This window comes from Vitis vinifera, chromosome 2 (genome assembly GCF_030704535.1).
Source record: "Vitis vinifera cultivar Pinot Noir 40024 chromosome 2, ASM3070453v1".
Lineage (NCBI taxonomy): Eukaryota > Viridiplantae > Streptophyta > Magnoliopsida > Vitales > Vitaceae > Vitis > Vitis vinifera.
The window spans coordinates 8587458-8603325 of NC_081806.1; the positions used below are offsets into that span (position 1 = coordinate 8587458).

The 15868-nt window shown below is 33.4% G+C and overlaps 1 protein-coding gene across 1 annotated transcript; it reads right to left on the reverse strand.

The window, feature by feature from the left end:
- Positions 1 to 4125: 4125 nt before the first annotated feature.
- Positions 4126 to 14645, reverse strand: LOC100264404 (serine/threonine-protein kinase BSK2). The gene is made up of 10 exons (XM_002280566.5): positions 14322 to 14645; positions 13995 to 14218; positions 13697 to 13832; positions 11894 to 12027; positions 9513 to 9618; positions 7294 to 7379; positions 6332 to 6520; positions 6035 to 6193; positions 5537 to 5650; positions 4126 to 4585 (listed from the first exon to the last, which is right to left on the reverse strand). The coding sequence occupies exons 1-10, from the start codon at positions 14407 to 14409 to the stop codon at positions 4334 to 4336; spliced, it is 1488 nt and encodes a 495-aa protein (XP_002280602.1). The 5' UTR covers positions 14410 to 14645; the 3' UTR covers positions 4126 to 4333.
- Positions 14646 to 15868: the final 1223 nt, after the last annotated feature.

A 15868-nucleotide genomic window follows, 5' to 3' on the forward strand; every position in this document is an offset into this window, starting at 1 on the left:
AAATCATAACACATGACAACTAGTTATCCAAGTAGATGTCTACATCCCTTCCAGTAGTCAAAAACTCACACCACAAGGCAAGTGGACATCCACATGTGCTCAACTTTGAATTAAATGTAAGTTTAAGTAAGTTTTGGGCTACAACCATTTTCCAACAAATTTATTCAAAACTTAATTGATATTTTGGAAATATTTTCAAAGTTTGAAAACACCTTAGTTAAGTTGAGAATAGTTTTTACAAAAACTTGAGAATTTTTATGAAGAACTTAAGGTTCAATGGAGTCTCTAACGCTAGATAGCTTAAGTCATCCTTATGTGGAGTACAAATACTTGATATGTAAGCAAGAGAAGTCAAATAAGAAGCTTTACTAAGGTTTTTGTGAGAATTAAAAAATCTTCTTGCACCTTCCTTTGGAATCTTACATTTTTCTTCTCCGAGAAGACTTATGACATATAAAATGATAATACTTTTTCTAACCTGTGAACTTGAGCAAAAAAACACACTAGTGTCCTTTAACCTTTGCTTTGTTATCATTAATATTGAGATTATCCTTGGGTTAACAAAATGAAGGTTATAGAGAGAGTTAGAGAGCAAAGAAACTATGAGGAAGAAGGTTAGGAACCATGTCTCCAAGTTCACATGGAAATTAGAACTTAAACAAGCTAGAAGGAATCAAACCTTGCTTTAAGTTGAATTCTAGGCTACTTCTCATGACTTTTTTGGGGAAAGTCACATATAGTTTCTAAGCTCAAGACCTAAGAAATACAACCTTCAAATGGTGTATGAATTGTAGTTGAAACCAAGGAAATATGGTCATTTAAACCAAAGTTGTGTAGAGTAAAAACTAATTTGAAAATTTTGAATCAGGCATTCAAAACCAAAATAAAGGTGAAAACATGAAGATTGGGAGAAAATGATTTGCAAATCACATGGATTTCAAACTCACTTTGAACTTAAGTAGAAAACATGAGATTTTAGCAGAAGTTAAGTTTGAAAATCACTTAACATTCAAACTCAACTCAAACTCCTCTAATAATGCATTCCAATTTTCAAAACTAAACTCGACTCCCTAACTTTAAAACACGCATTTCTAAGCTTTTGAACTTCAATAGATCTTTATGTTCCAAGCATCCACCAAGCTCGAGAAGAGTTTAAATGGTTCAATATTCAAAGAGATGATGCCCATTTTTTAAATTTCATATAATTTTTAAATATTTTGGCCAATATGGCTATGCCATGTGGCTAGTTTGTCTTCTTACTATTTAAACCCATTTGTCTTAGGTTATGGGAGATTTTTATATTGTTTTTTACATTTTAGGGAGAAAACATTGAGAAGTCTCTAGGTTTGTTTTATTTATGCAATTTAATTATTGTTTTTAGTTTCCTTTAATTCAAGAATGATGTTTTCAACTTTCTTTATGAATTGTGTGAGTAACACCACCACCATGAGAGACTAAACTCTATCTTGGGATGTGAAGCAAAGAAAACCGAAGGTTAGAAATTGAAAGAGGAACAATGGATAAAAAGGAATTAATAATGACATCAATGAAGGTTAAAGGTAAAAATGTTGAAAACAAGAAACTCGCCCGGTTATTTTGAACTAGGTGATGGTACAATAGGTCATTATTGAATATAGGGGATTCTCCCTAGTTATCTCAATCATCTCTCTCATTACCTACATTGTGACAAATCTATAAGAATGGTAAGGGCTAAAGAGTTAAGACCTAAACCTAAATTAATTTTCATTTATGTGATAGTAATTAGGTATCAAGATTGAATGGAAAACTAGAGTTTGGATATGAATCTGAGTTGTAAAACTCAAGTTGACCTCAACCAACCAATGGACCAAAAACCCTACGATCCTCATAAACAGAAGCCCTTGTTCTCTCCAAGGTTCTATTTTCAAAGTTGGATTGTGGAACCCCTACCCTTGAATTAGTAGAGTAAAAATATTTAAATATTTTGCTAAGTTATTTAGATTTTTTTTACTAATTTATAAATTGCAAAAAATCAATCAGCTCAATAATTTCATTTTAGAATACAAGTAACAAGCACTCAGCTTAGTATCGACAAATTTCCATAGACTAATCTCTGAGGATGATACATGGAGTACTAAAAAGGTTATACTTATTTTTTTTTTCTCTAGTTTTTCTTAACCTAAGTTGTTAAGGTAAAAACATAGTACAATATAGAAAGAGCCCTATTGCTTGGATAACTAACTCTCGGGTTCATAGTTGCCTAGTTTAAGTCTAAAATAATCCATTGGTAGAAAAAAAATGGTAAGAATAGTACTCATTTCAAAATATTTGTCAAAGTAATATTTTGTATCCACGTAAGCATCCACATGAATTTTTTTTAGTGTAAAAAACCACCGTTGATGACTGTGGTTTTAAAAGTTTTAGAAATATCCTTAAAATCATAATATGTGACTATGGTTTTACAATTTTCCTTAGAACCACAGTTACTAACTATGGTTTCAAAATTATTTTTAATCCACCCCCATTTTAATGGTATTGTGATTTTAATATTATTTTTAAAATATTATTTATCATAATAACCACAAAACCACAGTTAGTAATTGTGGTTTTAAAAATATCCTAAAAACCACAGTTGCAGATTGCGGTTTTACAAGTTTCTTTAAAACCACAGTTACAGACTATGGTTTTATAATTTTCTTTAAAACCACAGTTACTAACTGTGGTTTCACAAATATTTTTAAGGAGAACTCATATAACCATACATCAACTAAAAAAAAAAAAAAAAGATTTTAGAACTTTGCTTTTTTATTTTTAATTTTAGTGTAAATTATAGATGTACCAAAATTTCTTAACGATGTACCAAATTTCCTTAAAATTCCTTTCGGATTAGAGAAAATTTCTTACAATTTTCCATTGTCAATTTAAAACTATATTTTTTACAAATTATCCTTAATAAATTTTCTCTTTACGACTGTTTTAAAATTATATATATATATATATATATATATATTTATCCTTATTTTTTCATATTTTCCTTGAAATTTTGAGAAAATAATTTCGCCTACGTGCATTTCCATAAAAATTTATATATTTATGGTAAATAAAATATTTATTTTTTTTATGAATTTTATCACATATGAATTAAAGAAAATTATTTTTTCATATTATTTTTAAATTTTAAAATAACTAAACAAATTATTTATATTATTTAAAATTTTATATTTTCATATAAAAAATAATGTCAATGATTATGATTTTAGGTTATTCCTTACTAGTTGTGGTTTTATGGTTATTATGATAAAGAATATTTTACCATTAAAATTGGGGTGGATGAAAAATAATTTTGTAACTGTGGTTATAAAGAAAATTGTAAAACCACAATCACAAACTGTGGTTTTAAGGATATTTTTGAAACTTTTAAAACTTTAATTACCAACGGTGGGTTTTTACACTTAAAAAAAAAATTCATGTAGATGTTTACGTGGATACAAAAAATTATTTTTAATAAATATTTTGAAATGGGTACTATTCTTACCATTTTTTTTTCTACCAATGGATTATTTTGGACTTAAACTACATTGTTGCCTCATCTTTTTCTTTTTCAAACTTGGTAGCCATTTCCGCCAACTCCCTTGGCAGAATTTCATTTTCCTATGGATTTCTCGTCCAAATCTTGGTACTTTTTCTTCAGATTCCCCACTGTCATGCAATTTAATACATTTCTCTTCTGCTAGAAGTTCTTCTTCCCCCACATTTTCAAAGGATGCTTCTTTTGCTGCAATTACTTTGTCCTTGGTAGAGCAGATTATGCCATGGCCTGCTTAGAACATTTAAAAAAAAAAAGGCCGGGACCTGTACACGATAATAGATTGTTTTAGTTATGATAGTTGTCCTGTTAAAATCAGATGGTTCCAAGGAAGGATGGCTTACATTTTTGACTTTCACTCTATACTTCATCTAATGAAATTGGTCCTACCTCTGCTATAGAGGACCCAAGAATGGATGCAAAGAGTGCCACCAACTTAGACCCACCTCGTTTTCTTCAATCACAATGGCCATATTTCTTGACTAGTGTGTGCATAAACTGGTTTTGATTCAAAGATACTGTCTTCACATTTACCATCATGGGTGATTAGAGACAACACATCAATTTAACTTATTTCTATCTTTTTATGAATACATCATATATTGATCAGGCCTGTAACTGTGTAGTCTACAAGGGGATTTGATAGTATTTCCTGGAAAAAATCTATCACCACAAATCATTTTCTCCTAGCACTTCAGTTTCCTAATCCAGCAATTCATTCTACAAGTGAAGGACCCAAGAGACACTACCAGTTATGGGGTTTATACTTCAGTTGCGCCAGCTGTTGTGCCTCTTGGCCTCGAATGCTGCCCCATCGTTGAGCATGTCCTGAGCATCTGTTTCCATTCCAAGCTTGGAGAGTGCAAGAGCCTGCAGATAGAATGCAGTGGGCCACTCTGGTATGCATACCTGAGCCTGCATGGCATCCCTCAAGGCAAGTTCTGCTTGTCCAATCATCAAGTATGAGAGGGCTCTCCTTGCAAAGACAGTAGCCGAAGGTACAGGCATCATAACTACTAGCTGTTTCTCACAAAGTAAAAAAAAAACAAATAAAATTTCTTTAACTATATAACTGAGACAAAATGAACTTAATCTCAAATTCATAGAAATGCATGAGCCAGAATGCAGAATGGAAAAACTGTGCCAAATGGATTGTAAATGCAATGGATTTCAACAAAAGGATCGTACAACGTAATGAGCTGAGGGATATAATCATATTTGTTGTCTAGATTAAATTTAGGATTTCTCAACATCACAGAATGAAGAAGAGAAGCCAGGAAATTTGCGGGAACTTCTCAAAGAAGATAATATTCAGAAACAATTCAGAAATAGGAGTACAAAAAAAAAAAAGAAAAAAAAAATCAGTAGCTAAAATTCCCAGAGAGCTATGAGAAGAACAGAAGTTGCAGCATTAATGTTTAAAGTTCTTATACAAAGGAATAACTTAAAATTGAGTGATAAGGTTATTCAGAGGCTTTAATACAAGAGATCCTGGTAACGCTATTTATGAGTACATATTGACTCAATTCATAAGTAAACAAGCTTAGTGAGGTTGCTTATGCATTTAGGGAAACAATGGCTTCTCTATTTCACAATTAGTAGGCCCTTCTATGACAAATGTGTTTGCACATGCACAAACACATAGTTTCCCTCTAGGTATTACATCAAAACAAATCAAATAACCAAGTAATAGGTTTACCTTTCAGGTCTGGAGGCTAATTAATTAAAAATCTATATCCTTCAGGCTAAAATTATAAGAAAATTTCATGTATGACTAACTTATATACCTTGAAATTAGTATGTACTCGGTCCAAACGATACTGAATGTGACAGATTCAGTATCAAATAGACACAACTGACCCATGCATGGCCAAGGAGAGATATCCAATCAATTGGTAACTCAACAAATATCATTTTCAAAAATCCACCACCCAATGCTTGATGAAGACAAGTTCAGTGAAGGGACAATACCTTTGAATAATAATCAATTGCACTCTTGAAATCCTTGTCCCTAAATGCAATATCCCCGAATTTCTTTGTGTTCAACATCTCTTGCACTTGTTGTGTCCATTCTTGAAATGAAAGCTACATATAGAGATTGCAATGTCAGTGCAGAATATCATGATGTAGGACTGCTAAGAGCACAAGCACAAATCAAAGACAAACATAAAAAGGGAAATGAAAATCATAACAATAGCAAGACCTTATCTACAAAAGAAAAGTAACAACCACCATAAAATCTTGTAATAAAATCCTAATGAGGTGCTTTTCAGAAGTGAGTGGTTGTAAATCAACCACCCATGAAAAGACCAACACTCATCTGAAAGTAGCAGAGTTCAAAAGAAACATTTGGTAATGAAAATAGCTACATGATTTTGGTAGTTTTATAAGACTTATCAACTGGTCAGATGGAATTACAAGTAGTTGTCCAGGATAATGTAAAGGACCAGAATAAATTATTCTATTTACCTCATTCTCCGCACCCTCTTCATCTTTATAACCTGTTTTAAGCAATATATCATGTACAGCAGTAAGATCCATCCTTGCACAAGCCTTTCCAAGAGGAGACAGCATGGTTGGCAGCACAACTGTAGTCTTAGTCAGGCCCATTAGAACATGAGATGCCACCTGAATACCAAAGAGAATAACTGGAGCATATTAGGAACAAATGAAGGATTACATAACAGCACAAACCAGAATATTTAATGTACATCAAAAACTAATATGAACTGTAATTCCAACGTTACAGATTCACTAAAATTTCACCTCTTTCTGCTTTTGAAGGGGTGCTACTGCTGTAAGAAGAAAATTAGTATCAGGTCGATCCCTGGCCTCAGACTGAAGACATTTTGAAGCAAGTTCAACCAACTTAGTAGCATCATCATTGGCATACTGTCCTTCCAATGATGAATCCATCAACAACAATACATTTTTCCCCCTTATTAAGTCCAGTGCCTGAAGAAGCAATAAAGTTCTAACAATTATTCAAACAGTTACAAAGCAATTTTTTTTGGTAAAAAGAAAGAATAATATCACTAACAACACAAGTAATGGAATCAGCTATATCTGTTAACTTTCCTGAATATGCCTACTGGATATAACCTCCAACTACCTACAAGTAGTATCATACATCAAGGTGGTAATACTAGTAAGAACATGGTTTAGGGCAAGCATATGGCATGTTTATGGATGTAGAGATCTTGCTACACGGAGTATTGATGTTAATAACTATTTAGCTTTAGAAAGTTCTGCAATGCTGCTGCAAAGTACCATTCCAAGAAGGTAAAATATATAGAAGCCTTCAAACTTCTGACAAAATAACTACATGCACACACTGAAAGAAAAGTTCAGAAACACTGGAGTCATGTGCAAACTTCATAAGCAAATATGTACTTGACAAGTTTAAGGTAGCTTGTTTGAATAAGTAATTACATGTGTTAGTTCTTTATAAAATGCTCAACTCAATTCCAGATATCAAAGAAAATCCAAAGATCAGTTTCGAATTTAGAGAGATTTAATTATCAAAAGGATAGGTTGTGATCCAGCCTTTTCAAGAACACTGTCTGCCATTTTAGTAGCTTTTTTCTGCAGCAACATCAAAATGACAAATATGTTTCCAAGGCATGAATAAAGAAAAACTAGCACATTAAACTGCAGAGTAAAAATCCCTGAGAGTTTCAAACCATGGAGAACAATCTAACAAGTATATGGCATGGAAAGCAACATACATGACTTGGAGGGATATGCTTCCCACTCAACAGGTCCAATAGAACTGTTCCATAACTGTATATCACACTCTCTGGAATGACCCTCCCTGCACAGTTTCATGACCTGATCAAATTTGCTTTCATATGGAATCTCAAATGTCAACATCAAATCAAATACATTTCATATCATATCAATGGGACAGGATCTAATACCAAGAGAGCCACAATGCACAGAATTTATCACTCATAAGCAAGAAAAATGAGTAAAATACCACAAATACCTGAAAATATGGACATAATAGTTATCAGGCTAAAAGTTCATTAATGTATAACAACCTCATGCTTAACATGTTTATGTCACCCAAATAGGTTTTCCTATTTCATCACTGTAATACTTGGAGACATGTCTTGGTTTCCCACTGTTTGATTGAAGCATAGTCTGACACAATTTATGCTTTGATATAATTAGCATGAACTATAAGCTGACTTCACAAGTGCTACAAAGGGAAAAAAAATTAGAGAAAAAAGTATCCAATATGCATAGGTGCTAAGAAGAATAAAATCAAAAGTTTTGCCAACAAACTATCTTTCTTTCTTTGACGCACAGGCACAAATAACCCTTTCAATTTTGCACATGCAGCCCAGACAATTTTCTTAATTTCTAGTTCAGATTCTTAAAATGAAAGTGCTATTGCATTATTTCACCTTTTTTTTAAAAAAAAAAAAACAATTGACAGCCTTTTGAGTTTCTTCTAGGATTAATATTCAGAATGAATTCATATAAAATTAGATGCCAAAATTTTACAAAATGAGAAAAAAAAATTGAGACATAATAATCTTAAAATTGGATGAGTCACAAATCAGCTGTAGAGTATCACACAAGCATAAACTATAAAGATTACCTCATCTAATTGAATGTTACACATCATAAGAATGCTTTCTTAACATCTCAGAGTAGTGCACTCAAAGACCTTTGAATTTTTTTTTAAAAAAACGGAAACAAAAATAAATGTATCCATCAAATACATTAATTTTGCTATACAGCAGCTATAGTATTCTAAAAATGGGATACCTTCTGAAATTGCTAGAAAAAGTACTAAATTTAGATGATTCTATTGTCAAGATAACTTTGGCACAAGAAATTATCTGAATCCCGCCGCATGGTTGGTCTCTATACCATGTTTAAATCCAAAAGGCTCATGCAAGTGCTTGTCCTCATCATTGGATGATAGCCTTTATTTTCCAAAACTCTCCCTGAACTCATCAGAATCAGCAAAACCTTCATGTGTTTGCAAGATAACAAATACAACCAATTGCCAGTAGTAAAATTTTCACCCATTGATATATGTTGATAAATTTAGAGGTTGACCCCACAAGTTAGATTCCTTGAGTTACAACCCCTGAATTACTGTCTGAGAATGAATATATGAATGGGAGGCCCATCACAGATATGGATCATAGAAAGGTTTAAGAGAACAAACAACTATAATGAACATTTATGTATCTACAGGGGTACTGAGGCCAAAAGAGGCTTCCCTGAGCTACAAAAAATTTAAAATAAAGAATAAAAAGATGTATCTACAAGCCAGAAAATCCCACCATGTACAGCGTAAATAAACCTTAGTAAGCTAACAGACCCAGACATCAAATAATTTCTAATGTTCACAATTACAAGAATCTCTGACACATGATTATAATAAATGTCGCCTGGTTTTTCAGTTTGCCCTACCTTTTGAAATTACAAAAGGTGGGGTGCTGGCAGGGAGCAGCAGAAGAAAAGGCCTCATCAAGTAAAAACTGCTGACACGTACCAGATAGTCCAGATTTAACACCATGATCAAAACAACTTTTTTATGGCAGGTTGAATTATTATTGATAACAAAGAATGACTCATAAGGTTCTAGTAGAAAAGTAAATATGGACAAATATAATCTGAATATGATCCAAACAGAAGTGCTTCTCATCTGAATTGTAGCACTCTACTAGTAAGACTTTCCAAAATGTTCATCTGCCTCTGCACGCATTTTAATTACCTCCAGAAACAAAATCCAATACCAAGCACATCATGCACAATAATCCTAGGTAAGAACAGAATAAACTGGGGATCATATAACTAAAGTATATACGTCTAAATGAAATCCTTGGAACAAATAAGTAAATTAGAAGCCGACAAAAAAAATTTAATAACCAAGTCAATTTATCCTGAATGATATATGTTGTAATGTTTCAGTGTAGTGTACCTGTTCGCAAAAACTCTGGTGGAGTATAAGCCAAGTTTGTACTGTAGCTTTTACCATCTCGACTATTTTTCATAAGGCCAAAACTTGATAAACGAGGGTCACCATCCTGACACAAGTGCAAAATTTAGTTATAAAGTATGAGGATAGAGAGAATTTGGTGGCCACAAGATGTGCATGAGAATAAGATCTAAATGCATATCTACATTAACAGAGGGAGCCATTTATATCTTCTTGAAATAGGCAATAATAACAATAAGAACATAACACAATTTTTCTTAGGTTAGATCACCTTTTTCATGACCTAAAAATTATCATTAGTAGCCAAATTATTTTTTTGATAGGCAAACACACAAAAAGCATATATTAGAAAAGGGCACCTTGAGGCTGACCCAAAAGCATACAAGGGGTATACAAGAGGTGCCAAAGGGCACAAAAAGAAAAGGAAATACAATACCAGCCCTCAACTAGCACCTAGCCAATCAACTCATTAGTAGCCAAATTATGAAGGGTTTTTTAAATCTCCTCAAAGACTTTTTAATAGGAACCATGAGAGAACAAGGATCAAAGATGGTGAACGGACATCCTGGCCAACACCTTATTGCAAATACTGGCCAACAAAACTAAATGGCAAAACAACAATTTGCATAGCATAGCCTAGGTAATTGGGATGCAGAGTATCTTGATTTGGTTCTTCTCTGGACATGAAAAACATGTTTCACACCTTAGTAGCTATTACTGCATCATTATCTTGTAGAATTGTACTTAGTGCAGTCCATATGGTCAACCCACAATCTATTAAGCAATGTTTTAAAAGGCTAAAGGCAGTCTTGAGGTATTTTACCCAAATGAGGTGACACATAGACCTCAAGGTGGAACAAGGTGTAAGCCTCAACTTAAACAAACAAATAAATAAATAATAAAATTATCCAAAAAAATAAAATCATAAGCATGATAGCAAAATCACATGAAAATTGAATAATAAGAAAACCATAGAATTCATAATAAAAAAATAGTTATTTGTCATGGTCAATAAGATTCAACTCTATTATGGCTTCATCAAATAATCTTCAATAGCATCATGAGTCACTTGTAGGATTTTCTAAGGAATCATAATCATATCTAATTGTTGTATTATCCTCCCATCGGTATTAATGTCCACCCATTATTCTTCTTTATCCATCAATTATAGTGGTGTTTTCCCCTATCCATCAACGAAGATAGTGACATATGAGCTCAACCCTACAAAAGCCAACGATTCCCTTATTTCTTCTTCTCAATCTCCCTTTTTCCTCTTTCATTTAAAGGGCTAATTGAAAGTGAAGTAGGCCCTCATTTTGTAAAAGATTTAACCCATGCCTCAACCTAAGACAAAACATTTATATCAATACCAAAACCCACAAAGGCACAGAATCCACTAAAACTAATTGAAGATTAAGGTGTAAGCCTTTTATAAAATATATACCTAAAGCCCACAATAGCCTTCAACCCATTAGAACCCTTTGTATATTGGAGGATCTAGCGTTAAGGCCCTTGATAGGGTGAGACTTGAGGCTTAAGCCTCAATTACCCCAACTAAGGCTATACCCTTAAGGCTAATTCACAGAGCCTCATCTATAGGAGAGCCTCAAGGTATATGCCTCAATAGTCTTTTACAACATAGCTGTTGAGTTGGAGCTAGAGGGACTTGCCCCTAACCCAAATTTTACAAATTGCTGCTCTTTACACTCATCAAATGAAGGCATCACAATTATCTTATACCATGCTATGGTCCATGCTAACTCAACTAAAGTTTCTCCCTTTTCCTGACAGAAATCGGTGTTAAATAAGATGGTGGGATCTGCTACCAACAATAATTAATAGGATCATGGCATTAGTTTCCAGTCACCAATTGTGGCCATAGGGGGGAAGTTAGGTTATGGGACCAGCAATCTGGTGCTGGCTGGTCTCTTAGTGTTAGGTTTGTCAAGTCATGGCGTTTAACCAACCCTAGTAGCAACACAAGTACTGCAGTCTTCATATTAGAGAAAATGGTAGTACAACTTCTCCATGGAGCTGTTTAGTCATATTAATATTTTATAGAATTAGTAGAGTAACTAAGTGCACCAAATGTCTGACTAAAAGCAAAGAAAATATTACCAATTTAAGGATATATCTTTAATCATCCCAGCACAATGCCTTAAAACTTACTTTAAACATTTCCATCTGTAGTAACAGCTTAACAAGATATAGAGTATGAATATGCCATCAATGAACATCGATGACAATCTACATACAAGACTAATGATCTAATGTATTCAAATAAAAGAATCTGAAGATGTATCAGCCCCTAGACATAGCAAATCAACAATAAGAAACATGAAGAGAGATAATTCATGACTTACCTCATCAAAAAGAACTCTATATGCATTCAAATCATGATAGATCTTCCGGTTTTCTGTATTACAATGATCAAGTGCCTGAGCAATATAATATGCAACTCTCACACGCATGTCCCATGGAAGTGGTTGCTTATCCCCTATAAGAAACATGTAGGAGTTATGTAAAAAGGGGGAAAATAGAAAAATAAAATAAAAGCTTCAAAAAAGGAAGCTAGATATCAAACCTTGATCAATGCACATACATAGTCAACAGAGAGAGAGAGAGAGAGAGAGAGAAAACTAGGCATTGCCTTCAGGCAGAAAAAACTCAATCACCATGAACAGGGGGGTAGCCAATTGATCACTGATTAACCATATATGGTCAATCTGATCACTGATTAGCCAAAAGAACCTAGTTGCTGTGAACAGGGGTACTTTGTACTAGTTCATAAACTACTAACCCATTAATGTGGTCAACTTGACCAGTGTAAACCAATACAAAGCAACAGCCAGATAAAATGGGAACAGCAGCAGTATAAAGCAAAAATAACAAGAGGGATGAATAAAGCAGACTAACAGGAAATGCAACAAAAATTAATGGAAATGAACTCATACTAGAAACAAACTGTACAAGGGTTCTTACTATTTCAAACACAATGAAAGACTTAAAAAATGATCTGCTAATACAAAAGAAATGTCAAAGAATCCACATAAGGTTGTGATTTAAAGATATATAAAAATAAAAAAAAAGGAGGTAATTACAGAAATAATACTTAAGCTGCACAAAAAACCATTTCCAATGCCTATATACCCTGCGATCAAGCATCAGAGGAAGTGAAAACAAAAACTCAGCATCAATAATTGCAGTACGACTCCCAATAGCTAGCCCCTTTAATCTCTACTGACTGCTGTCTATTGTCAGTGACTGTCTCCAAATCTGGCCATCAATGATAGAAAGTCACATGGCAATTGAAAAGACCATTCATACCACCTAAAAGTAAATGCCAACTTTACTTGGAGAGAACACCAGTGACAAATGAGAGCATCAAACTCTTTTTGATTGGAACCAAAAAACATTGTGTTGAAAATATTTTAAGGCAAAACGGGGGGAAAATAAATTCACAATCATATACTACTACACTCAACAAAGCCTTAATCCCCACTGCTCAGATGGGCTATACAAATGCTTTTTATAGAATATTGATAGGGTAAGAAAAACAGAGACAAAATATAAGGTGAATCCCTTTCGCCACACCTTCCACAACCCTGCTCCTTTCTCCGAGCTTGGGACCAGTTATGTGAAAGATAAGTCACTTTGTTTACATCGATCTGGTATGTCTTAGCTTAAAAAAAATAAAACCAGACCAGATGATTGAATTTCACTTGTCATGTCAAACAAAGTCAACTCAAACACCAACAGCCAGCATAACTAAGGACAGTCTCAACAAATTCTCCATTACGAACCCAACAACAGAAAAGCCTAGATTAACCCAGTTTCCAGTAAACGCAACTAAAACTGCATTTCAAATCAGTAAAATTTTCAGTGTTGATAAAATTTATTCTAGCATTTTCAAATTCATTTTGAGGTATACAAAATGCACCTGAAACTGCTTTATATTTTACAATATCATATGAAAAAAGAATGAAAAGAATTTCTAAAATTAGATGCAATGATACAGTAGAAAGAGATGCTTGGGAAAAGTATCGTTCAGCATGTACTAAATTTATATTTTAACAATGAGATTATGGACTGGAATTATATACCATCTAACCCATTTTATCAATTAATAAACAAAGGAAACTGAAGAGAGAGAGAATGAGCAATACAGTGGAATAGATGCTTGGAAAGAGTATCATTGGGCATGTATTCTGCTACCAAAAGCCGTTCATCTCCTTCAGCACAGCAACCAATCAGATTCACCAATCTCTTGTGCCTAACCTTCCCAACCCCAGCCGCCTCCGCCTAAGCCGATCAAAGTCATCAGACCCAACTCAAAAACCCAAAACCCAATACCAAAGAAAATTTTTGAAAGAACAAACACCCAACATTTTTTCTCTTCTCTTTTTTATTCTTTGCAACCAAACACAATGCATAAACTGAAAATGGTATTCTGGTTTTCCTCACCACAAACTGTTGAGCATCAGGCCAAGACAGCTTGGAGAAGCGCTTGACAGCAACCAAGCGATTACTGTCGAGTTTCCCTCTGTAAACAACATTGGGAGCTTTCTCGCCGCTCTCGGAGACTATGTGGTCGCTGCTGAAGCCGTTGGTAGCCTTGCGAAGCTCGCTGAGGCCGTATTCCTTAAATGCGGGAACTTGATGCTCCTGATCACTCTGATCTCCATTAGCTTCCAGACCAAATACCCACAAAACATTTCAAAATAGGATCATCATCAAAGCCAAAACAAAAAATAAAAATGAAAATGCAGAGGTAGAGTAAAAGATAGAGACCTGAATCGGGCTTGGCGGTGGGTTCAGGGGTGGAGGAGGGATCGTCAGGGGAGTGGAGGTGGGCGGTTTTGGATTGGAAGCAACCCATCAGCAGCAGTGGCTCCACATGGACAAGGACAAGGACAAGGACTAGACTAGAGCAGCATTGAGGGAAAGAAGCAGCGAAATGGGGAGACGAGTTTCGGGTGTTTGGGGCGGAATATCGGGGGAGTGGCTGCAGCAGAGAAAGAGTGAGTGGAAAAAGCCTTTAGAGAGAGAGAGAGAGGATGCTAAAGGCTCAAAAGGTTAGAAGTAGTAAATCTGTGAAAAGGGAACAGGCAGCGGAAAGACGGATAAAGAAAGTGAGAGAATCTAGAGAGAGAAAGAGGGAACAGGAGGTCACATGATAGTGGTATGATGGGGCACGTGGTGGTGGAGTGTTTAGAGTTTAAACTTTAAAGATGATGAGATATTCCATTTTTATTCAGCCTTTATTATCGTTGAAAGGGAAAATTAAAAAGCAAACTTGTACTTTTCCCATGATCAAACTTTGGAGTTTCATAATATTCCATAACTACCCTCTTAAAATCAATTTAAAATAAGATTCCAAACCAGAACACAACCATACTTTATTCCATACGTACCAAAAAGACAACATCACCTGTCACTCTTATCCATATTTTTATACCTTAATTTCATATCATTTTTATAATTGATTTAGGATGAATTCAATTTTTTACTCCTTAAATAGTGTATTTATTAGCCCGCATTTGATAAATGAACTTAATAACTTAAGTTATTAAGCTAATTAAATATATTTAATAAAATAATTATTTAAAGTAAAAAATAATTAATTTATTATTAAGATCACATTTTTATTTTACTTTTTTACCCTTATTTATCCTAATATATTTTTTTTTATTACAACTCAACTTCCATTACTATTTGATCATATTTATCCTAATTATAATTTATGATGATAAATATGTTAATTTGATTATTTAAAATAAATTTTATAAAATAATTTTAATATTTAAAATAGGAATTAAGTAATAAGTTTTAAGTTAATAACTTAATATAATATAATTTAAAAATAATTTAACTTGTTAAACTCAATTACTATTCGCAACACCATTTTTACTAATACAACATTTTACTTTCCTAAACTACCCTCTCTTATTATTTCCCCTTTTCTCTCCTCTCTCCTCCCCAACCTCACATTCCAATTTCACCATTTTTTATTTTTTTTCCCAACCTCCACCCCACATTTTAGCATTCATTTCTTTTATTTATTTATTTGATAAATATATATATTTCTTTATAAAAAAAATAAAAGTTATAAATCTTACCTAAAAATTATCATCAGATGATTAAATTTCATCATTCGTTGTATTTTGTATGTGATTTACAGTATTAATAAATTAGAATTTAGGTTTAATATGTTGAGAAGAGGTTAAAGAGAATTTTTTTTTATTAAAAATGGTATATGTGAAAAAAAAATATGATAAAAAAATATTACGTTTAGCATAATGAATGTTACGAATAGTAATCCTTTATTAAATAATGTG

What these genes read in the sequence shown, in the direction of transcription:
- LOC100264404 (XM_002280566.5), bottom strand. Translation starts at nt 14,409, where the DNA reads ATGGGTTGCTTCCAATCCAAAACCGCCCACCTCCACTCCCCTGACGAT. An exon ending in AGCATATCCCTCCAAGTCAT is followed by an intron (nt 6,521 to 7,293) that starts GTATGTTGCTTT and finishes TTGCTTCTTCAG; the next exon opens with GCACTGGACTTAATAAGGGG. An exon ending in CAATTGATTATTATTCAAAG is followed by an intron (nt 4,586 to 5,536) that starts GTATTGTCCCTT and finishes TGTGAGAAACAG; the next exon opens with CTAGTAGTTATGATGCCTGT.